Consider the following 23,984-nt stretch of genomic DNA (forward strand, 5'->3'; position numbering starts at 1 on the left):
GAACGCACCCCCCCTTCTCCACCTCCCTCCCTGGAGCGCGATGGAAGACGGCGCGCTTCCTCCCCGCTTCCCTCCCTTGCGTGCGCGGCATTGAGCCGCGATTGCGGGCTCACCATCGCACTATTTCGCTCGCACATTGAGTATACGGCGCGCAGATACTATTTTATCGTCCTTGGGCTTTTAACGGAACATCACGGCGACGTCGGTGGCAAGAATGCACCTGGAGTGCTCATATAACTGCTATCACAATAAAATAAAGAAATAATAATTTTATGTAGTTTTTCGCCTTGGATCGCCACCACACACTAAGCCGGGGAAGAACGAGAAGACAGGATGTTTGCCTCTTCGGAAGGTTGTGAAGCGAATGATGCAGCGGAGAATCTGTGCATATCCACGCTCGTGCGCATGATGTGATAACAATCAGAATGCAACTGCACGAACGACATGGGCCTCGGGCTAAATGAAGCATAAGGGATTCAGGGTGTTTTACAGTGACGAAACTGACGACCTGGCACTTCGGTGGCCGAGGGCCTTTCTGTCTCCATTAGCGGAACGTTAGCCAATAAGTTACCAAGTAGTACCTCGTCCATGCACGTGGGGCCTCAAATGGGGCTTCGTATGAGTGAATTGTTGTGTCTTTCTAGCCATGCCGCGAAGCATAGGTGCTTGAATACGCTTCGCGTGAGAATACGGTTACGGAGCACGGGCTTGACGTTGTTCCGTCAGTTTCTACGAAGATCTCAAGGACTAATGCAGAATAGCTGCATTGATTTAAAAGGACGGTTCTCCTTCGGAGACATACCGTCAGCGGTGCTGACCACGGGGTGACGGGATATACGTGGTAACTAGTCGCCAATTAACAAAAATACAATAACTATATTTTAAACTTTTATTTTCAGCGGGCGCATCGTAATCGGAAAAATAGGAGCAAACTCTCTGTACAAGCCATATAAACTTTCCGATCTGGCAAAGTGCGATTACCCGCATGAGTGTGGCATGAAGATTTTCGGCTATCACAGCGTGCGAAGCCTAAGCTGGAAGGATACAGCGAGTGCAAAACCGCGCCCCTGGAGACGATGTTCTGATTACGTCACCCAGCAATGGGAAGCCATGGCGCCGCGACAGCGAGGAGCATTTAGCCTAACGAATATATGGTAACAGGAGAATACATTTTACGAGACAGTACTCTGTAGCGTAACAAAGTGCATAACGAAACACTGGACGACAAATCTGACGATGTTTTCGCACTTCCGAGTTGGTAGGCAGAGGAAGTAAAAATGAAAAGAAAAGAGAAAGAATTTCTGTAGCAGATACACTGTAGCAGTCCGTGGTTTATATCGCAACAGATGTTATGCAGTATACAAAAGTATGACACTAAACATAATCGCTAAGAAAGCAAAAATGCGTATATTATTGTTTTCGCAAACGTGGGCCCAACAGGTAACGTCAGTCGTCGTTGCAGGAGAATTTATTCCTGCACTGAATGAGCACGATAGCAAGTGCGTTGCCTTTGTAGCCACAGGCACGCGCCTGCCTTGCAGTATATCACATTTGTGAAGTGGGTGACGTGTGCTGTGTGCAGACCATCAAGCGTGTCCTGGAGCAGCATTTCCCCGCAGAAAACCGCCTATTTCTGGGCCTCGGATTCCCGCCGAACGAGACTTTCGACAAGGATTCGGCCACTGCACTGTTTGATTTCGTGAAGGAAATCCGGTGGGTGCGGGCTCTGCGCTGTGTGGCGAGGCTAAATAGCAAACGACGCGACGGCATGCGCATTCGGAGATGCCAAAGCAGACGGCTTTACAGAAATGTCTATGTATGCCGACGCTACATCAATACTCGAGTGCGATCAAGTGCTGAATGTGTGAATGTGAACTGAATGTTCAACCAGGGTCCTGGTTCAACACAGGAATGCATGTACTGGATAACACACACACACACACACACACACACACACACACAAACACACACACACACACACACACACACACACACACACACACACACACACACACGCACACACGCACGCACGCACACACACACACACACACACACACGCACGCACGCACGCACGCACACACACACACACACACACACACACACACACAAAATTTCAGGCAAAATTTCATAATCGAAGTACGAGTGAATACTCACAAATATAGACGTTCGTGACAGCGAAACTAAAAAAAACGACGGAAATGACGCACGACCCAGAATGCTTAAAAACCCGGATCCTCGGCATGAACTCCGAGATTAGATGGCGCTTTTGGCACGTTTAAAATTTCAGAGGTGACGTGTTGGGATTGCGTCATGTCGGCTAACCCCCAGGTCCACGCGTCGTCTCAGTGCGGCTATTTCTGATAGCGCTGTGCTGTTCGGTAACGCCTCCGCGGTGTAGAAAGACTCACGATCACATGCTGTAATATGAAGTCACTCCATCCACCTTTATATAACATGTGTGCTTTCTATGAATACACCGGCATTTGTTTGTCCTGAGCATGAACATGAATGCGTATGGTGTGTGTTTATTTTTCTACGTATTTTGTGTTTTTAGCGCTGTAAGTTTGTATTATGATGCATTACCAACGAGCCCACCTATCCATCCTTTTGTTTGCCCTCCACCTGACAGTCAGTCACATAGCTATTGGGCGGCAGAAAACAGGGAACTTCTATTGCCGCCCCTGCAGATTAGTAATGCTAGTATTGTGATAGCCACTATATAGGCAGTCCTGGCGTAGTTTCGCCATCGCCGTCAGCATCGCCGGGATGTTCCACATAAATCCCAAGTGCTATAACATTGTGGACGCTTACCGCGATGTGGTATATGCGAGTGAAAGTGTGCGAGGGTAAGGCGAGGATGGTGGTTTGATCTCGCGCGCGCGAGGGAGAAAGGCAGGAAGGAAGCGCGCCATTTCTCATCGAGTGCAAGGCACCAGGAAGACGCGAAGAATTCGGGGACGGGGGAAGTTCGGCTCAGCGGAGCACGGCCGTGCGGGCCCCATCTTGAAAGCAATCTGCGATGAGCACAAAGTGTAAGTGCGCCGAGAGCTGATAGCTTCGTGTGCGCTGTGTTCTCACCGCTTTGTACGCGTTGAAGCGAGAGGCAGCACGAATATCAGTTCGCTCTCTGCTGATGCCCCGCTTCTTCACGCCAGCATTTCGCCGGCGAGTTTCGTCAGTCAACGATTGAGATGTGTTCATATTTGCTTGTGCGTGCGTGACACCATGCTTGTTAAGTTAGTTAGTATGCCTGCGTTTACACGTTTATACAGCCGATAAAACTAGTGTCCTTACTTCGTATAACTGCCCATCGATTTGCTGTGACAATGAATGATTAGCCTTCCGGACAAAACAGCGACTTTTTCCAGTGCTACATACTACTATTTTCATAACCAAATTGAATTTAACCAAAGTAAGATTTCGTTCCGATTGGCCCTTAAATGACAACAGGACCACAAGGATGGCCATCGCTCTCACAGATGGACGCTCTCGTCAAATTACATTTTAAGCCCATTCCTGTCGGCACAAAAATGCTTCATACTTGTTGATTGCGGCTGTGATGATCGCATCTGGTGCTCATTGTTATCGGTAGCGCTTTTTGCCCAAACAAGAACATCATCATTATGATCATCAGCCTGGCTAAGCCCACTGCAGGGCAAAGGCCTCTCCCATACGTCTCCAACTACTCCGGTCATGTGTTGATTGTGGCCATGTTAACCAGCAAACTTCTTAATCACATCCGTCCACCTAACTTTCTGCTGCCCCCTGTTGCGCTTTCCTTCTCTCGTAATCCAGTCCGTAACCCTTAATGACCACCGGTTAATTTCCCTCTTTATTACGTGCACTGCTCATTCCCATTTCTTTTTCTTATTTTCAACTACGATGTCATTAACTCGCGTTTGTCCCCTCACCAAATCTGCTCTCTTCTTGTCCCTTAACGTTACACCAACCATTCTTTTTTCTATAGCTCGTTGCGTCGTGCTCAATTTAAGTAATACCCTTTTCGTAAGCCTCCAGGTTTCTGCCCCGTAGGTGAGTACTGGTAAAACACAGCTATTATACACTTTTCTCTTGAGGGGTAATGCCAACCTGCTGTTCATGATCTGAGAATACCTGCCAAACGCATCCCAGTCCATTCTTATTCTTCTGATTATTTCACTCTCATGATTCGGATCCGCGGTCACTACCTGCCCTAAGTAGATGTATTCCCTTACCAGTTCCAGTGCCTCGCTACCTATCGTAAACTGCTGTTATTTTCCGAGACTGTTGAACATTACTTTAAGTTTCTGCAGTTTCCTGCAACATTAGTTTTCTGCATGCAGGCATTACGGAATGAGGGTGTAGACGAGCCGTATGTAAAAATACTTAAAATATCTATAGTGGCTCCACAGCCACCGCAGTCCTCCATAAAGAAAGCAACAAATTCCCAATTAAGAAGGGCGTCAGTCAGGCAGATACGATCTCTCCAAGCGTGTTTACAGGAGGTATTCAGAGGCCTAGATTGGGAAGAATTGGGGATAAGAGTTAATGGAGAATATCTTAGTAACAAGCTTGCGATTCGCTGATGATATTGCCTTGCTTAGTAACTCAGCGGACTAATTGCAATGCATGCTCACTGACCTGGACAGGCAAAGCAGAAGGGTGGGTCTAAAAATTAATCTGCAGAAAACTAAAGTAATGTTTAACAGTCTCGGAAGAGAACAGCTACGTTTACGATAGGTAGCGGGGCACTGGAAGTGGTAAGGGAATAGATCTACTTAGGTCAGGTAGTGACGGCGGATCCGGATCATGAGACTGAGATAATCAGAAGACAGAATCATCAGAATTACGTGGAAGTTCACTTCCTACCTTGCACATAGAGAACAATATGTTCAACTGGGACATCAGCAATCTAGTTTATATCCCGTGGTATCTGGAGAACCCCAAGGTAGTGTCTTAGGGTACCGGGGTACCCCAGGGCGGAAAGCTGGAGGCTTGCGGAAATGGTTTTACTTAAATTGAGGACGACGCAACGAGCTATGGGAAAAGGAATGGTGGGTGTAACGTTAAGGGATAAGAAGAGAGCAGATTGGGTGATTGGTTGAGGGAACGAACGCGAATTAATGACATCTTAGTTGAAATCAAGAAAAAAAAATGGGGCATGGGCCGGGCATGTAATGAGGAGGTAAGATAACCGATGGTCATTAAGGGTTACGGACTTGATTCCAAATGAAGGGAAGCATAGCAGAAAGTTAGGTGGACGGATAAGATTAAGAAGTTTGCAGGGACAACATGACCACACTTAGCACACGACCGGGATATTTGGAGAAGTATGGGAGATGCCTTTGCTCTGCAGTGGGCGTAGCCAGGCTGATGATTATGATGCATTCCTCGCAAACAAGATACACGACAGCAGCACGATATTTTGCAACTGTCACGCTACTTTAAAACTAAATAGGAATCGTGTCATAATTATTAAAACGCAAGTACGATCACTATACTACGTAATCTGAACTTGGAGCCTAGCTCTGTAGCATACATAAATATAGAGCATAGCTCTACATTTTATTGGCGCTCTATACGGGTTTTCATCTCAGGATATTTTGGCTGGTGGTGACAAACTGTCGCGTTGCAAGCGGAGTGAAGTGGGTCGGAACTGCCTCGTTAATCGGGAGATAGCGAGAGGCAGCGCGTAGGTGACGCGTGGGCGAAATTCACAGCAGCTGCCACAGATAGACCTCCGCCCATGCAGCACTTTGATTCCATATGTCTGACGCGCGCTAAAATCGGGCGCCATCTTGTAACCATCGTCGCTGCAGAGCCCGTCTTGCGCGGCACCATGCTTTTCGCCTCACACATTCGCCGTACCCTCCTCCACTGGCTTCCATCTTTATTTCACCGCTGCGCTCCGCTTTCGCTCTTTCATCCTTCGCTGCGGTCGTTCACTCGGTTACGCCGAGGGCACCGACGCTCGCCTGAACAACGCGCGCCTTGGAGCTGGGCTCTAAAATGTAATGTTTGCTTTAAGGAGCCGCATAGCTCTTCACCCAATATGAAGTGCTGCTAGGAGAACAGTTCACTTCTCAGCGTGAACGTTTCATCACAAGGGACAATGCAGAGGTGGTATCCAAAATAATCTAGTGCTCTTGAACTTCTCTGACGTGCATTGATACTTCAGCAATGCAATGTATTATTTCTCCTGTGCTACCGGACGGTGACAGAATCAGTCGGGAATTGATTGGAGAGCCGATGTGACCAGTAGCTAGCACTACACACAGCACTATATAAATGTGTTGTAGATTTGTTAGGAAACAAGCACATATGCAGCGCCCGAAACAATGGCGTAGTGTAGACAACGCGACTTGACCTTGGACCTGTCCTTTTTTTTTTTTTACAAGCATTGAGCAATGGAATGTTCGCCGGTGACTACGCAGTCTGTGTATCTAGGAAGTGTCTACTTCGTGTCTACGCGTATGTCATACAGTTTACACGTATGTGTATACAATGTACCAGTACCACAACCCACGGTCGTGGTGGATCTGACGCCATGGTCATGAGTTGTGGCGCCCGCAGTTTGTTGTATGTTTCAAAGCGGCGGCGACAAAAAGAAAGTGTTGATGTACTTTTGACGGAAACAACGTCTGTTTGTACCACGCGGCGCACATTTATGCCCTGACGTTGTAAGCTGTCATAGCGAAGCTTAAGATTTATTCCATGACGCCAAGTCAAACCGAGCGGAAAATAGACCGGAAAAATTAAATTCTGTGGTTTTACGTGCCAAAAACAGGATATGATTATGAGGGACGCCGCAGTGGGAGACGCTTAAATAATTTTGACTTCCCAGGGTTCTTCAACATGTACCCAATGCACGGTACACGGGTGTCTTGTTTTTTTTATTCATCCCGATTGAAATAGATTGGAAACGTGTTTATAAAGTGGTGATTCTACCTTGCTGAACGGTCCGTTTGGCACTGTTGCCTCACTGTTCACTGACACTAGCGTGATGACTGCAGGGCTGACGAACTGATCTTGGTGACGCACGTACTCATGGCGGAGCAGTGTCGAACCAAGCCATCAAGCAGCTGGATGCCGCATGACTACGGCCAAGGTACCGCCACTGCAATTGTGAGTATTCTTTTACGCGATATCAATTGCAGTAGGTATGCAACGATCAACGCTTACTTTACTAATACGTGCTGGCTCCTTTGGCTCTAAGTTGGCCTACTATGAAGACTCTGGCAAGATTGACGAAAGATTGGCTAATTCGTACTGGTGCTATGCAATAGACGCCGTAGTGGTTGGCGTATTTGCGACCACCTTGGAGTTTCTAAGAGCCCACATGTGGCTGCGTACAGGATCGTTCATGTTCTTCGATGCCATCGGAATGCGGCTGACGAGGCTAGGAATGGGATGAACCATCCGGAAATGGGACCATCCTCTCAAGGATCACCGAAAACTACCGCGGGAAGACGGGACATGACGGAAGGAATACACAGGGTGTGCACTTACTAGCAACAGCATGCATTTATTATCGTACTGTATTTTTTATACGGAGCCAAGGCAGCATTAACAAAACCAAGAAGCAATCTAAAAAAGAAAGAACTAGGAAAGAAGAAATGAAACTAACACACAAGGATATTCTTGTTACAAAGCCGTCGCAAGAGATATATTTCTTTCTGTGAAAGTTTCAGAGAACGAATGCTCGCGCAATTAACAGCGGCGCGATCAATCTTGACATTGTCCAATACATCTGATCAGGCTGTCTATGTGAGACTTCATACGCGTAAAACACGGGCCAATATGTGCACTCGTGACAGTGTATATAGTGCAAGATTTCCATAGATTGAAAGTTTTCTTACGTCGCTCTTGTGCTCTCTCCTAATATCGGTGAAACATCTGCCTGACTGGCCGACGTGTCGTTTTCCACACATGAAAACCAAAGATTGCACTACCTGCCGCACAAGCTGCACAAATCGGTGCTTCCGCGTAGACATGTAGTACACTCCAGGCATGTGCGTGTCAGTATGAATATTTGCGCACAGATCAGTTAGCTTACACGATACTGAAACAACGCTAAGACTCGCACCTTCACTAATATCTTTAAGATTGGCTGACATCTTGTGCAAGTAATGCAGCACCCGTACCAGCTTTTCCCTACGGCCTTGCCTCCTAGCGTTTCAACTGGTGTCGTTGCGCTTCGAAGGTAAACTCTCTGCAACAGAGACCAGTACATGTCCGAGGTGTATACCACAGATAAAAGGCGATTAACTTGCTTGCGGAAGCTGTCAGGAGCCACATGGACCAAATTCTCCCACCACATTTCTTTTTTACCTGGGTTCTTGGTCTCGTTAGTGCTGTCCTGTACCTGCATAAAAGGCACAGCGTGACAAGTTGGATACACTTGCTAGCAGGCGCAGCATCTATGTGCACTTTGTTATCTTGTCCCGCCTTGTAACACTGGTTTTCTGTGGTGGCGAAAGAAACTGGCTCGCCAGTCAATTATTGCGCGCTCTCGATGACCAAGGAGGTACGATGCCAGAGCCATCTATTAGAGAGAATGCATGGCCTCGCTATGGCTAGTCATATAAGTCGGCCGTACTAGCGCGCGCTTCAAACGCATTCGCCATCTCTGATGCTTCATCGCTGGAGTCATGCTCTATGTATTGTTACATGGAAAGAGACATGGGAATGACTTTATACAGGTTTATTTAGAAGCGCATATGCGCTTGATTGTGTTGTTCATATAGGAGGTTGTGGCCAAGTACTGCACCAGGGTGGCCAATCCTGCTCTGGTGAGGGAGTGCGTTACCGGTTCTGGTCACCGGGATCAGGCCACACTCCAGGCCTGTTAATGCAATTTTATCAACACGCGGATTTTTTTTTTAATCCGGTGGAAAATTGCCGGCACCGGGATTCGAACCACGGACCTCTTGCACGCGAGGCGGATGTTCTACGTCTACGCCACCGCTGCGTCAGACAGCTGACATAAGGAAGTATAATATGGATAGAATTGAACATGCTCTCAGGAATGGAGGAAGCCTAAAAACAGTGAAGAAGAAACTAGGAATTGGCAAGAATTAGATTTATGCGTCAAGAGACAAAGCCGGCAATATCATTACTAATATGGATGAGATAGTACAAGTGGCTCAGGAGTTCTATAAAGATTTGTACAGTACCAGTGCCACCCACGACGATAATGGAAGAGAAAATAGTCTAGAGGAATTCGAAATCCCAGAGGTAACGCCGGAAGAAGTAAAGAAAGCCTTGGGAGATATGCAAAGGGGGAAGGCATCTGGGGAGGATCAGGTAACAGCAGATTTGTTGAAGGATGGTGGGCAGATTGTTCTAGAGAAACTGGCCACCCTGTATACGCAATGCCTCATAACTTCGAGCGTACCCGAATCTTGGAAAAACGCTAACATAATCCTAATCCATAAGAAAGGGGACGCCAAAGACTTGAAAAATTATAGACCGATCAGCTTACTGTCCGTTGCCTACAAACTATTTACTAAGGCAATCGCAAATAGAATCAGGAACACCTTAGACTTCTGTCAAGCAAAGGACCAGGCAGGATTCCGTAAAGGCTACTCAACAATAGATCATATTCACACTATCAATCAGGTGATAGAGAAATGTGCGGAATATAACCAACCCTTATATATAGCTTTCATTGATTACGAGAAAGCATTTCCACTGTCGAAACCTCAGCAGTCATGGAGGCATTACGGAATCAAGGTGTAGACGAGCCATATGTAAAAATACTGAAAAATATCTATAGCGCCTCCACATCCACCGTAGTCCTCCATAAAGAAAGCAACAAAATCCCAATAAAGAAAGGCGTCAGGCAGGGAGATACGATCTCTCCAATGCTATTCACAGCGTGTTTACAGGAGGTATTCAGACACCTGGATTGGGAAGAAATTGGGATAAAAGTTGTGGGGATCGCACGCGCATCCCGATATCTCCGGAGCGGCCACGCGGTTACACGCGATAATCACGCGCTCGCTCGCCGAGGGTAGCGGGGAGAGGGCACCTCCGCCGCTCCCGCTGCTCTTCGCGCCTGGCCGCGACGCTGCATCCAAGGCACCCCGTTCCCTCCTTTCCCTTTCTTGGAACCGGGGAGACTCCTCTCCGCCGCTCGGGGAGAAGCGCGATTCCCCCGATGCACGGTTGTCTCACGGCGGAAGAGCTTTCGAGAGGCCGCATCTCAAATCAGCCGCTGAGACCGCCGCACGCCGTCCCCCTGTTGCGCCCGGCCTTTGTGTGCGACTCACCGCCCCAGGGCCCGAGCGCGGATCTACTTTGGGTGAGCTGAACTATTATCAGCCTCTTTTGTGGTTCCCACATTGTGCGGTTTGTTTCACCTCAGACGTGCGGAATGCTCCGCCGCTGTGGTTGTGTTTTGTGTTGTATTTGTATGTGTTGTGGCTGTTGTTGTCTGTTGGAATCATTGTACTCTAAGGTGAATAAACACCTTAGGTCGAGACTCACCCTGTCCCCACTGGCCTGAACCCGCCGTGGTCGCAACTCACTGCGAACCGCGGGTTAGGGGTCACAGCTCTGACTGCTAGGGCTGCTGCGAAAGTGCAAGGGAGCGGCTGCCGCTCCGCCGGCGCTGTGCGATCCAGAGAAGGGTCAGGTGCGCACGCGCGAGCCTGAGTAATACCCCTATATTTGGCGCCCAACGTGGGGCCAGAGGTGTGACAGGTTGAGTCTGTTTGTGTGAGTGACTGCCACTGCACGAACGAACCATGGCAGCATACGGGGCTGATTTACAGCCGTTGTATACGCTGTCGCAGGTTGCTACCAACAGGCAACAATTCGAAGCGGCGGTAACTGCTACCGCTCAGTCATGCCCTGCGGCGAACATTAGCCCTGGGAATTTGATAAGCTTCGAAGAGGGTAGCGCTACACACTAGGCGCTCTCTCCGGCAGGATGTACCCTTGAAGGCGTGAGGCACATTACGCCGAACCCTTCGCCAGTGTTTGCGGAGAGCATGGAGCCACTGCGGCATACTTGCTCGACGCGTTCTGCTCCTGTGCCAGGCATTACTGGCCAGAGCGAGCCTCAACAGGCGCTGTTGCAGGATGCGATGCGCTTGATTGAGAGGTTGACAGGTGCCGTGCAGAACACTCTGCTGACATCTGCCGCCGCTGCTAGACTGAGAGTGAGGGTGGACTTACCCACCTACAGCGGGTATCATGATTCAGTTAGCGTCAACGAATACCTCGATCGCGTGCTGACTTACCAGCGCGCAACGGGGCTGTCCGATGGCGAGATACTGGAACGCGTCGTACCAGTGTCGTTAACTGATCACGCTGCCCGCTGGTTCCGGCTTACTGGCTACCGGTCTAGCACGCTGGCCGAGTTCCGAGCGACATTACGCGAGGAATTCCTGCCCGCAGATTACGAGCGTCGTCTGCGGCGCGAGTTGGAGCTACGTACTCAGCATCCGGACGAATCCTTGCTCGAGTACGTCAGGGCGATGGACGAACTTTATCGTACCGCTGACCCTACTGCTCCCAACTGCGATAAGGTGGAGAGAGTCACGCGACAAGCTCATCCCACCTTCGCAGCGTACCTAAGAGGCAGCAAGTTCAGGGATTTGGATGAGCTGGCCTCGGAGGCAAAGCGCATACATGCGGACATACTCGCCTTGCGCTCATACCGACCTCCACCCCCAGCGTCGAGGGCACTTGAGCCGCGATGCGCGTGGAACGGGGACACTTTTCGCACTCGTTCCGGTGGAGATGGTGTGGTTGCTTTCAGTGACGGACAAATGAGAAACGGTTGGGGCTTATCTGACCGGGCTCTCGACCCGTACACTTATGCTATGCGTGCAGCATGCGCTGCCGATGGCCGAGGTATGCAGAATCGTGGTCGATATGCCGGCTCGATGATGCGAGAGCAGAGCGTGCCTGCAAGGGAGCAGTCGATAGAGAGGAACAACGGTCAAACGGCGCGAGGCACTGGACGCCAAGCCCGTCAAAGGCCGGCTCTCCTCTGTTATCGGTGCAACCAGCCGGGGCACTTCGCCCGGGATTATAGACAGCCTGCGAACCGAGAGCACGCGCTGTCGGGAAACGAGCGGAGCCGCCGGTGAGCAATGCTGCATGGCCGGCGGCGGTTACAGCGGTGCGAAGTGAGACACATGAACTCCTTGCCCCGCTGGCTTGTCGTTTTGGATTGCCCAACGACACGCCAGTGCCGCTCATAGAGGTTACAGTCGCCCGGCGCAGGTTTTTTGCGCTGTTCGACACAGGAGCAAGCGCTTCACTATTTGGCGACGAGGTGTATGAACATCTCCGTCGGAACGCTATCCGACTGAGAGAGAGTAATGTGACCTTCCGACTCGCCAGTGGCACGGCACACGCGAGCTGTGCTGCTAGGCTTGTGGTGCGGTGGGAGAAACGGGTGAGGCGACAGCGCCTCGCTCACCTTCCCGGCCTGTCGGTTCCTATAATTCTTGGTAGAGACTTCCTCGCCAAGACGGGCATTGTTATTGACGTCTGCAACGGAGGATATAGGGAGCGAGCATGTGGCACCCTGAAACCTTTCGTTTCATTTCAAAAAGCGTCAGAGACAACTTCGTTCGATGATGCTTCGCGCGCAGACCGACCAAACGATTGCCCGAAAAGGTCCCTCAGAACGGTTGCGGCCGGGTCGAAATGCCGTCCGGCCAACCGCGCTGAGAAAAGAGGCGCGGAGGGGAACTGCTCCCCTCCCGCAAAGCCCATAACCCCCGCTGCGGTGGCAGACTGTGCCGCAGTGAGGGGCGAACGATACCACCCGCTGCTGGACGACTCAAGCAGTTTGTCGGGGGAAGAAAAGGCTCGCCTCTCAGCGCTTCTGACTGAATATGATGCCGTATTCACAGAGCGGCCTGGTTGCACTACGCTATACAGGCACAAAATTGAGACAGGCGACGCCTCTCCGTGGAAGTGTAATCCTCGGCCGGTGAGTTTGGCTAAGAGGAAAGCACTAGACAGCGCTCTGGACGAACTGCTCGATACAGGCGTTGTTGAAAGGTCGGACAGCCCATGGGGTTTTCCTGTGGTGTTGGTTCCTAAAAAGGATGGGACGCCCCGCCTTTGTGTTGACTATCGCCGCCTGAACGAGGTGACACGCAAGGACGCATATCCGCTTCCTAGCATTCCCTCGATCGTATCCAACGTTGGCGGAGCGAAGTACTTCACTACGCTCGATGCAAGCAGAGGATACTTTCAGGTGGAGGTAGATCCCTGTGACCGAGAGAAGACTGCCTTCACGTGTCACAGGGGACTTTTCCAGTTTACCCGTATGCCATTCGGACTTGTCGGTGCGCCTGCGACTTACCAGCGCCTGATGGACCGTGTCTTGGGTGACGCAAGGTGGCACCACGCTCTTGCTTACCTGGACGATGTTGTGGTATACTCGCGTACCTTTGATTGGCACTTACGCCATCTCAGGGACGTGTTGGAGCGTCTGAGGTCTGCGGGGATAACGCTAAACCCGACCAAGACCCAGATCGCAGCAACCCGAGTAACGCTACTGGGGTTTAAAATTGATAACGGACGCCTTCTACCGTGTGATGACAAGGTTCAGGCATTATTGAACTACCCGTCACCGGAAGACATAGGCGGACTGAGACGCTTTTTGGGGCTGGCGAATTTCTATCGACAGTTCATCCCAAACTGCGCTGCACTGCAAGCCCCCTTGACAATGCTGTTGAGGAAAGGTGAGCAGTGGAGGTGGGGTCCCGAGCAAGAGGAGGCACTGCGCAACCTCGTAAACGCGCTCGTGGAAACCACCGAGTTAAGGCTACCTGATTTGAACAAAGAATTTGTCATTCATACGGACGCCAGCGACCTTGGCCTAGGAGCGGTTTTGCTCCAACAGCACGAAGGTAGTTTGCGTCCGGTAGCTTTTGCCAGCCGCTCTTTGACTCCCGCAGAGAAAAATTACTCCGTGACAGAAAAAGAATGTCTGGCGATCATTTTCGCTCTCAAAAAGTTTGACTACTATATTGATGGAGTCCCATTCATAATTGAGACCGATCATATGGCATTAACTTGGCTTAGGCGTTTAGGAGAGCCGAGCGGCCGGCTCGCGCGATGGGCACTTCTCCTGCAGCGATACGATTTTACCGTTCGCTACAGGAGAGGAAAGAACAACGTTGACTGTGAGAAGAGTAATATTACTACTCAACTCACCTCGCCCAAAACAGCTTGAGAGCGGACTAACCGCTGCGACGATTGAGGTTGTCAGGAGGGGTAACATTAATACCCATCGTGACCCCTCAGTGACTCAGCCTAAGAGCAGAGTAACTGCTACAATGCTCGACGGCGCTGGTCCCGAAGGAAGGGCGGAACAACCCCCTTCTCAGGACGAAAGCGTGCACCACTTGGACTGCGTCAGTTCAGTGGGGTGCGTGTTCGGCAGAAAGGAGCTGTTAGAGGCACAGCGGGAGGATCCATTTTGTAAGAAAGTGTTTGAGGGGCTCCGGGAGCCCGGCGGCGCGGCCGCGGCACACATGGACGCAGCTGGTATTGCTGTGGGTGCGCGGCGCTCCGAAACAGCTGGTAATGCTGTGAGCGCGTTGGATTCCTACCTGCTAGACTCTGACGGCGTCCTGCTGAGATACATTCCCGCGGAGAAGGATACACACGAGTCCTTCGAAGCGGTGATTCCACGCACGCTGAGAGGAGCACTTTTACGCTACTTTCACGATACGTGCCTGGCCGGGCATGCAAGTGGCCCTAAAACTTATCTGAAGTTGTGCCGCTTTGCTACCTGGCCTGGAATGAAGCGGGATGTGATGCGCTACACCTGCTCTTGCAACGTGTGCCAACGCGTGAAGCCGCGTGGTGGACGCCCACCCGGGCTCATGCAGCCGATCAATAGCCGAACACCGTGGCAAATTGCGGCATGTGACATCATGGGGCCTTACCCCAGGACACCGAGCGGGAATCGATTCCTTCTCGCAGTCACAGACCATTTCAGCAAGTGGGTGGAACTGTTTCCCCTACGGAAGCTGACGGCACGCGTAATCATGGGAAAGCTGATCGAGGTGTTTACACGATTCGGCTATCCTGAACAGCTGATAACGGACAATGCGTCCTACTTCACTGCCAAACTCTTCGTGGACTCTTGTGCAGCTCTCGGCATTAAGCACAGGAGAACAACCACGTACCATGCCCAGGCGAATCCCACTGAGCGTGTGAACCCCAACATCAAGCACATGCTAGTTGCATTTGCGGGGATGCACAATGAGTGGGACGCTTGTCTTCCTGAAATTGGATTTGCTATCAGGTCGACAGTGAATAGATCGACTGGGTATACACCCGCCACCCTCAACCTTGGGAGGGAGCTGTTGAGTCCGGTAGAACTTACTCTACAGGAACGAAGCAGCACGGAACTGGTTGTTTCGTCGGCACGCGCCGATTATGCGACTGGGCTGCGCGCGAAGGTAACGGAGGCTTTACGAAAAGCGCGACGGAACCTGAGCACTCTGCACGTGCCGAGCAGAAAGCGCAGTACGACCGCTCTCATCGGGAAGTTCACTACAAAGTGGGCGACCTGGTGTTGAGACGGAATCACGTCCTGAGCGACGCCAGTAAGAAATTCTCAACTTCTCTGGCGCCCAAATGGACAGGACCGTACCGGGTGCGAGAGACTGTCTCTTCGCTCGTGTACAGGCTGGCGGACTTGAAGCTAAGACCGATCAGCCGACCGGTGCATGTCTGCGATCTCAAACCCTACTATGACAGAGGGAACGAGTGGCCCGAGGAGAATGCTCTCCCGCGCCCGCAGGCAGCGGCATCGGGTGGCACGGCTCGACGTTCGAGCCCGGTGCGGCATTATAACTTGCGATCTCGGCAGAACTAACTCTGTCGGTTCGCGGAGGCTATTTTATTGTGCGCGATATCGGACGGAATGCTCCTCCGATGTCTAGCATGCAGGCTTCCAGAGCGAGCACGCGCTTTCTCTTTGGAAGAAGCGAGAGGGGCTAACAGAATTGTCGCAGCAGCAGACCGCCCGTCGGGAGCCGTGAAACAACCACCAAGCAAAAAGGAAAGACCATCTCCACTGCCGGTGGGGACGAGCAGGCCGTAAGCAGTCAGCAGCGCAGTGCAGGCAACAGGCGGCGAGAAAAGATCCTCCGGCGGCTAACAGCGAGGTGAGAGATGCAGCGGACGACTTCCGGTCCGGAATGGTCGCAGCGGCGCAGAATTCGCCGAACCGCACCGCACAGCTCCGCGACCGAGTTGCAAGCCCCGCAACCAAGCATCCAGCCTCAAGGCCGAGCGTAGTCTTCTCCCGCAAGGACAGAGTGGACCCCTGCTGCGCAGCGAGGTGCAAGCCATCGTCGGGGTGGGTCGGCACGCCTTTGCCGATCTTGCGTGCCGACACCCGCGAGGGTGCGCAATGACAGAGAGCTGTGTCGGAACGAACCGGAAGAAAAGCGTTCGACCATACCAGAGGGCATCGACCTCCGAGAACATCAAAAGAGCTGTCCTGCGCCATATCGAGGCTGGTTCGGGGATCGCGTCAGCATAACCGAAACAGCCAAGAGAAATCCAGGGGCCCCCTTCGCCACCACCAACACGGCAAGTCCGACTGGGTAGATGACGCCGCCGAGAAGCAAGTTGACCCGGACCCAGCAGCCTTCTTGCCTCCCACTGCATCCCGCTGCTGTCAAGCTGCTCCGTACCATCATTCCATGTTCCGGCCTGGCTCGCGACCACCTACACGGCGACAACGACGGTCTGCAGCTAGAGCTGCTCCCTCACCAACATGGACTCAAACCGTGTTGCTGTCGGAGTAGCATGTCTCTCTCGCAGGAAAGCCTCAGGTGACGGCAGCCTCTTAGCGGCTAAAGGGTTATTTTAAGGAGGGGGGTGGGATGTGTGGATCGCACGCGCATCCCGATATCTCCGGAGCGGCCACGCGGTTATCACGCGATAATCACGTGCTCGCTCGCGGAGGGTAGCGGGGAGAGGGCACCTCCGCCGCTCCCGCTGCTTTTCGCGCCTGGCCGCGATGCTGCAGCCAAGGCACCCCGTTCCCTCCTTTCCCTTTCTTGGAACCGGGGAGACTCCTCTCCGCCGCTCGGGGAGAAGCGCGATTCCCCCGATGCACGGTTGTCTCACGGCGGAAGAGCTTGCGAGAGGCCGCATCTCAAATCAGCCGCTGAGACCGCCGCACGCCGTCCCCCTGTTGCGCCCGGCCTTTGTGTGCGACTCACCGCCCCAGGGCCCGAGCGCGGATCTACTTTGGGTGAGCTGAACTATTATCAGCCTCTTTTGTGGTTCCCACATTGTGCGGTTTGTTTCACCTCAGACGTGCGGAATGCTCCGCCGCTGTGGTTGTGTTTTGTGTTGTATTTGTATGTGTTGTGGCTGTTGTTGTCTGTTGGAATCATTATACTCTAAGGTGAATATAACCTTAGGTCGAGACTCACCCTGTCCCCACTGGCCTGAACCCGCCGTGGTCGCAACTCACCGCGAACCGCGGGTTAGGGGTCACAGCTCTGACTGCTAGGGCTGCTGCGAAAGTGCTAGGGAGCGACTGCCGCTCCGCCGGCGCTGTGCGATCCAGAGAAGGGTCAGGTGCGCACGCGCGAGCCTGAGTAATACCCCTATAAAGTTAATGGCGAATACCTGAGTAACTTGCGATTCACTGATGATATTGCCTTGCTTAGTAACTCAGGGGACCAACTGCAATGCATGCTCACTGACCTGGAGAGGCAAAGCAGAAGAGTAGGTCTAAAAATTAATCTGCAGAAAACTAAAGTAATGTTTAACAGTCTCGGAAGAGAACAGCAGTTTACTATAGGCAGCGACGCACTGGAATTCGTAAGGGAATACATCTACTTAGGGCAGGTAGTGACTGCGGATCCGGATCATGAGACAGAAATAATCAGAAGAATAAGAATGGGCTGGGGTGCGTTTGGCAGGCATTCTCAGATCATGAACAGCAGGTTGCCATTATCCCTCAAGAGAAAAGTGTAGAATAGCTGTGTCTTACCAGTACTCACCTACGGGGCAGAAACCTGGAGGCTTACGAAAAGGGTTCTACTCAAATTGAGGACGACGCAACGAGCTATGGAAAGAAGAATGATAGGTGTAACGTTAAGGGATAAGAAAAGAGCAGATTGGGTGAGGGAACAAACGCGAGTTAATGACATCTTAGTTGAAATTAAGAAAAAGAAATGGGCGTGGGCAGGACATGTAATGAGGAGGGAAGATAACCGATGGTCATTAAGGGTTACGGACTGGATTCCAGGGAAGGGAAGCGTAGCAGGGGACGGCAGAAAGTTAGGTGGGCGGATGAGATTAAGAAGTTTGCAGGGACGGCATGGCCACAATTAGTACATGACCGGGGTTGTTGGAGAAATATGGGAGAGGCCTTTGCCCTGCAGTGGGCGTAACCAGGCTGATGATGATGATGATGCATATGCGCTTAGCACTGCTAGAATGAACAGCTCGTGCCAGGTTATAGCGTTGTGGTCCTCATCATCTCTGCAGTCATGATATACGTAACCAACCAATATAGGTCAAACAAGATAGTGACTGACGTAACTGCTCTGTAGCATTACCCCCGGTGGCGGAAGCACCATCCATGAGCTCTAAGAGAGCCGTCGAAACCACAGTAAATGACCCTGAGTCTTTATACGTGAACGACGTCACTGTACCTAAGGAGAGAGACGAAACAAAACTGGCCGGGGCAATCTCTCAGATAACACGTGTTACCTGGCGCAGCACACGATATGGTCCCGTGTACCGAGAGACAAGCTTTTAGGAGTGGCCCACACGGCCGGAAGGGGACCAGAGATGCACAAGCGTACCAGGAGGGATAGTCGCGTCGCGGTGCGAAGCAAGTTAGCAGCGTGGCTTATTACATCGTGCCGCCGTAAGCCAGGTGCGCGCAAGCTGACGGGCGTAGTCAGCACGCTCGATGGCATCACGAGCGTTCTTGCTAGTGGAGTCGGCAGATGGTGGCAACATGGTGTCCATATGCAAAATCGGCACTCATCCGTACGTCAGGAAGTAAATCAAAAATCCATGTGAATCTAGACGAGAGGAATTAAATGCAAAAGTTACTTAGGGAAGAGCAAGATGCCAATCACGGTGGTCCGGCGAAACAAACATAGCGAACATATCTGGGAGAGTGCGGTTCAAGCTTTCCGTGAAGCCTTTGATCAGGGGTTGGTAAGGAGTGGTCAGCTTGTGTCGAATTTAACAAGAACGCAGTACGTCGGCGACGACTTGAGAGAAAAACTAACGGCCACGGTCAGTGAGCAATTATCTCAGGGCGCTATGAAGCAATATGACGTCACGTAACAACTTCGCGACATCAGTTGTACAACTGGCTGGTAGAGCTCGGCTAATTGCGTAGCGGCTATTATAACCAGTAGCCAGGGCTATCCATTTGTATCACAAGGTGGATGTGGGAAAAGGGATAATAAGGTCTAGTCCATCGCAAAAATTAGTTCCGTGGGTATGTCTGTTGACTGAAGGTGACCAGCAGCTGACTGAAGGTAGCAGCGGGGGTGTTTTGCGACGTTGGCATGATCGCAAGTGACCACGTAACGGCGGAAGAAGCGTGCAAGACCTGGCCGAAAGAAACGACACCGGACACGCTCGCAGGTGCAAGATACACTAAGGTGTCCGGAAGTGGGTGCATCATGCAGTACGGTGAACACACTTAATCGTAAGTGTCTACGCACGAATGTAAGGAGGTAAGGTACGTCAGGTTGACAATTGCGGTGGTATAGGACACCCTCCTGAATCGCAAATTTGCGGACCGATGCATCGTTAGGCGATGATTCGAGGCGATTGTTGATTTCCTCCAACGAATGGTGGCGGCTTTGTTATTCACCGGTGGGAATCAGGTCCGAAACTGGAAAAAGAGAGTTGTTGGTGTCCTCATCAGTGTTCTCACGTTGTTGACCAGGAGCCGGGACAAGCGAGCTGCATCTTGGGGCAGGCGGCTGGATTTGTAGACGAACAAATATGGATTCTTGTAGGCGCGGGGCCCAGCGACCAAGCCAACCGGAATGACCTTTGAGAGAGGACAGCACATGTAGTGGTGGTCGGTTACAACAGACAAAGGAGGTCCGTACAAGTCGGTTCGGTATTTCCCAACCACCCAAACGAGAGCCAAACACTCGCGCTCTGTAATGGAATAATTGCGCTCAGCGGCTGATAAGAGCCGACGTGCGTAGGCGATGACAGGGTTAATGGCAACGTTGGCGTTTGCTTGTATTTCACCGACTCCATGGCCCCTTGCATCGGTACGCACTTCGGTAGGCGCAGCCGAGTAAAAGTGTGCGAGTACCGGAGGAGTCATGAGCAGGCTGATGAGGTGTGAGAATACAGAAGCCTCTCCCGACCCTCGTAAAAAAAAGGAACGTCTTGCCTAAAAAAAGGCGACCTCACTATGTCCGCAAGATTCTCCATGTAGCGTTGTAAGTGTGAGCATAGCACTAGAAAGCTACGGATATCATTTGCAGATAACGTTACAGGGAAATTCTTGAAGTGCGCAGATATTTCTCGGGTCGGGTTGCACACCATTAGCGCGTACGAGATGGCCAAGCACTGTTCGTTGGCGACGGTCAAAGTACTGGGAATTTACTAAGCTACTTGCAAACAGAACTTAAGGTACAGTAACGTGATTAGAGCATTCAAATGTACAAGTATGTAAGGTTTGCCATTCGCTTCTGCCGCTCTTGTACCTGCAGGCGTGCGTGAGGGAGCGTAATCCTGCTTTCTCTCCAAACCTCTGCGCATAGAACCTATTTTCGTCTTGTTTCGTTTTGTTTCGTCACTGCTGTACACATGCGTAAGTGGAGAGTAATATGTGGGAGCTGCAAGTAGCAGCACGGGCGACATCACCACCACCACCGCACCACTCGGAATTCATTCTCGGCCGCTGACCGTTTGCGTGGTATATTGCACAAGCACTGTGCCTGATGTGTGTATATAGGGGTGAAAAGTTGCCAAAAAGAATCATATTTGAAATTTGAAAAATTTGACGTCCACAAAATATGCCTCGGAGCATGTATGTCATATCTTGTCAATGGTTCAATTAGACGCGAACCTTTAAATTCAAATGTAGATTTCAAATTATAAGTCCTACTTTCATGTGCGCTTTGTTATTGGCCTGATTAACCAGTTTTTCTCCGAGTTGTCATAATTAGGTAAGCAGGCAAATTATATGCATGCTTAGAAGTATTCAAACTATCAGACTGAGAAGAATTAGGAGAGAGGACCGAAAACGAGTATCTCAGCAACCTGCGCTTTGCAGATGACATTGTTCTCTTGAGGAACGATGCAAATGACTTGCAACAAATGCTTGATGTCCTTAGCCGACAAAATGGAGAAGTAGGTCTGAAGATTTGCATGCAGAAGACAGAGCTGATGTTCAATGGCCTGGCAAAAGAACGACAATTTATGGTTGGCACTCAGCGTGTAGAATCTGTGCAGAAGTATACTTTTTAAAGCGAAAGCTTTATTGGCCGCGAACTTGCGATTTCGCCGTGACGGTGCTCCGAGTCACAACGTCATAACGCGCGCCTCGCCGCGGATATTTCTCTCTCGCTCGCTCCCTAGTAACTACTGCGCATGCACCACTAGTAGCACCGAGCCACAGGTGTTCCACCGCTGCGCAGCGCCACGCCTTGCTGCTGCTGCCGCTTGGTATGACGTCACATCGCGTTACTCATCGTTGCGCTCGCCTCCGCTCACTTCGCCAGCTGCGTCGCATGCCTGATAATATGTCGGAGGATTGAAAAGGAGAGCTCGCTTGCGCCGCAACAACAGTTGAGGCGGCAGTATGGAATTCTGATAAGCAGGAGGAGGACTTGAATCGACATCGGAACGAGATGAAGAGGAAACGAATCGCCCATGAAACAGATGAACAGCGCGCCGAAACGACCGGCTAAACGCCGCAACATAGCTAGACAACCAGACTAACCTGAACTTGCAGTCAAGATTAACCAAGGATAACCATGCTATGCCTTAGCTTTTGCTACGTATATCCTGGCGTAACCGAGCTAAGCCACTGCCAATTTTATGAGGCAGCCAGAGCACCGATATTTCTCTGGGAAATATAGACGGCTTTAGAATAGCGTTTGTCGCCTTACGTACATTAAACGCGAGCATCTTTGTGGGACGTTTTGATGTGCGTGCCTTCAATACTTTTAGCTTAACGTACGGGAGCGCGAATGAAAGGAAGCTTTATTGAGCGCGACGCAAAAAACTAATTTCGCTCAAACAAAATGCAGCAGCCGCGGGCTCTTCCACTTGCAGATCCAGTGACCGAGCATGGTGCAACACGTACGCGAGAAAAGCTTCGCAGCGCCGACGCAGAAATCTTGACGTCGTAATTGGAGCAGATTTAATTCGCAGCTTGTTGCTCTGATCTCTCCGAGGGCTCGCGGTCATAATCACGTTGTGTGATGGAATCAGCTAATGCTCCAGAGGGGTAATTGGAGATTCATTTGGGAGAGGACGTCATCTCGCAGTACACATAAATAAGGTAATGAAGTTGCTACCTTGACAACACTTGCGAGACACTGCCTTTTCATTTGTGCTTGCTATGCGTGCTAGCCTTCATAGATTTCCGACCGACCGCTCTGGACGGTGAGCGAGCGAGCGAGCGAGTGAATGAGCGAGGAATCAAAGTGCGTGCCCCTTATTCGCAGTTGCAGCTAACGTGGAATCATAAGGGAACGCCAGAGCGTTCAAATGTCCACGAGACATGTGGGAACTGCGTCCATCAACCCCGTCTCCTGAGTGAGCACGCACATGTGCAGAGTTCCGTGGTGCAGCTGGTGAAGCTCGGCTGGGATGGCCAGCTACCGCTGGCACTTTCCCTGACGCTAGCCGTGCACGCGTACTGGCCCGCCGTAGGGTCGCAGACGCTGGGCGACGACTGCGAGCAGGAACGTCCTCTGGCGTTGGAGAGCGTTTGCGCCGAGCCCACGACGTACGACGCGGCCGACATGACCGTGAACGCGGTGATGCTCCGCGGTGCAGTGCTGCTCGCCTACGAGGACTCGCGGAGCGTCCGCGAAAAGGTGCGTGAGCAGCGCTCCCGTGTGCGCGACGGGCCGCGATGTGCTGTGGTGTGCCAGGAATATTAAAGAGACGCCATAGGAAAATGTTAAGTTGAGCTAGTTTGAAAGATTAGCCTTTTGCGATAACGAATTCGTCATTTGTAGCGAGAACAGAGCTTCGGAGTGGCGCCAATAGTAGGTGGACTGTGGTACCTTTCGTATGACATCAGCACTGGCTCAAGTCGTGTGGATGCAACGTGAACTCGTCTGTTTGGTGCGTGTGGTTCAAATTGAGTGGCAGTGGGACCTTCGGCGGCAATTTTGTACGCTACGAAGTGACATATCAGTAGACTGACAACAATGATAGACTTCCATACAGATATCCTACCGATCTAGCTCGACTTAAAATCATTGTTTGCTGTTGCTTTAAGAGCAAGCGGTGGCCTGTTGTGCATGGCGACTCTTGTGCAGTTGCAATAACGTAGGCAAATGGACAAGTCGCTATAGGATGAAGTTTAGAATATCGTATATAAGTCCAGGACTGCTGATTCGTGATGACTACTAGCTAAATGTTCAGAACCATAACGGATCCTATAAGGAAAACAAACGCCATTTCTATAAAAAATATTAGGGAAGAGTGCCAATACATGCAACCTATGGAAACGCAACTTTTTTTCAGATAGAAGCAAGAGAGCGCGACAAAACGAAAGAAAAATGCATATTCGAGTTTAGTAACAGCGCAATAAGGACGAGAAAGGCTGAATAACAGAACAAGAAAGCTTACTGAGCTGTTAACGAGCCTCACAAAATGTGCTAACTCTCCCATCTCTCGATCTCCTAAATATGTATTAGAAATTTCACACTCGACATTTTTTATAGACTAGGTGCCGTACAGCAAAGTATACTTATGCCGCTCTAGCTTAGAAAGTTAACAACCTCTAAAATAGTAGACTCTTTGCT

General features: G+C 51.0%; 1 protein-coding gene across 1 annotated transcript in view; it reads left to right on the forward strand.

Annotated features, from left to right (window-relative positions):
- The window catches only part of LOC135919571 (uncharacterized), an 85,328-nt gene that overhangs the window by 52,777 nt on the left and 8,567 nt on the right, over window positions 1-23,984 (forward strand). The window contains exons 8-10 of the mRNA XM_070522761.1: window positions 1,583-1,713; window positions 6,993-7,104; window positions 22,782-23,045. Coding sequence (XP_070378862.1) covers window positions 1,583-1,713; window positions 6,993-7,104; window positions 22,782-23,045 — 507 coding nt within the window. The remainder of the gene's footprint in view (window positions 1-1,582; window positions 1,714-6,992; window positions 7,105-22,781; window positions 23,046-23,984) is intronic.

The sequence above is a fragment of the Dermacentor albipictus genome, chromosome 8 (genome assembly GCF_038994185.2).
Source record: "Dermacentor albipictus isolate Rhodes 1998 colony chromosome 8, USDA_Dalb.pri_finalv2, whole genome shotgun sequence".
Taxonomy (NCBI): Eukaryota; Metazoa; Arthropoda; class Arachnida; order Ixodida; family Ixodidae; genus Dermacentor; species Dermacentor albipictus.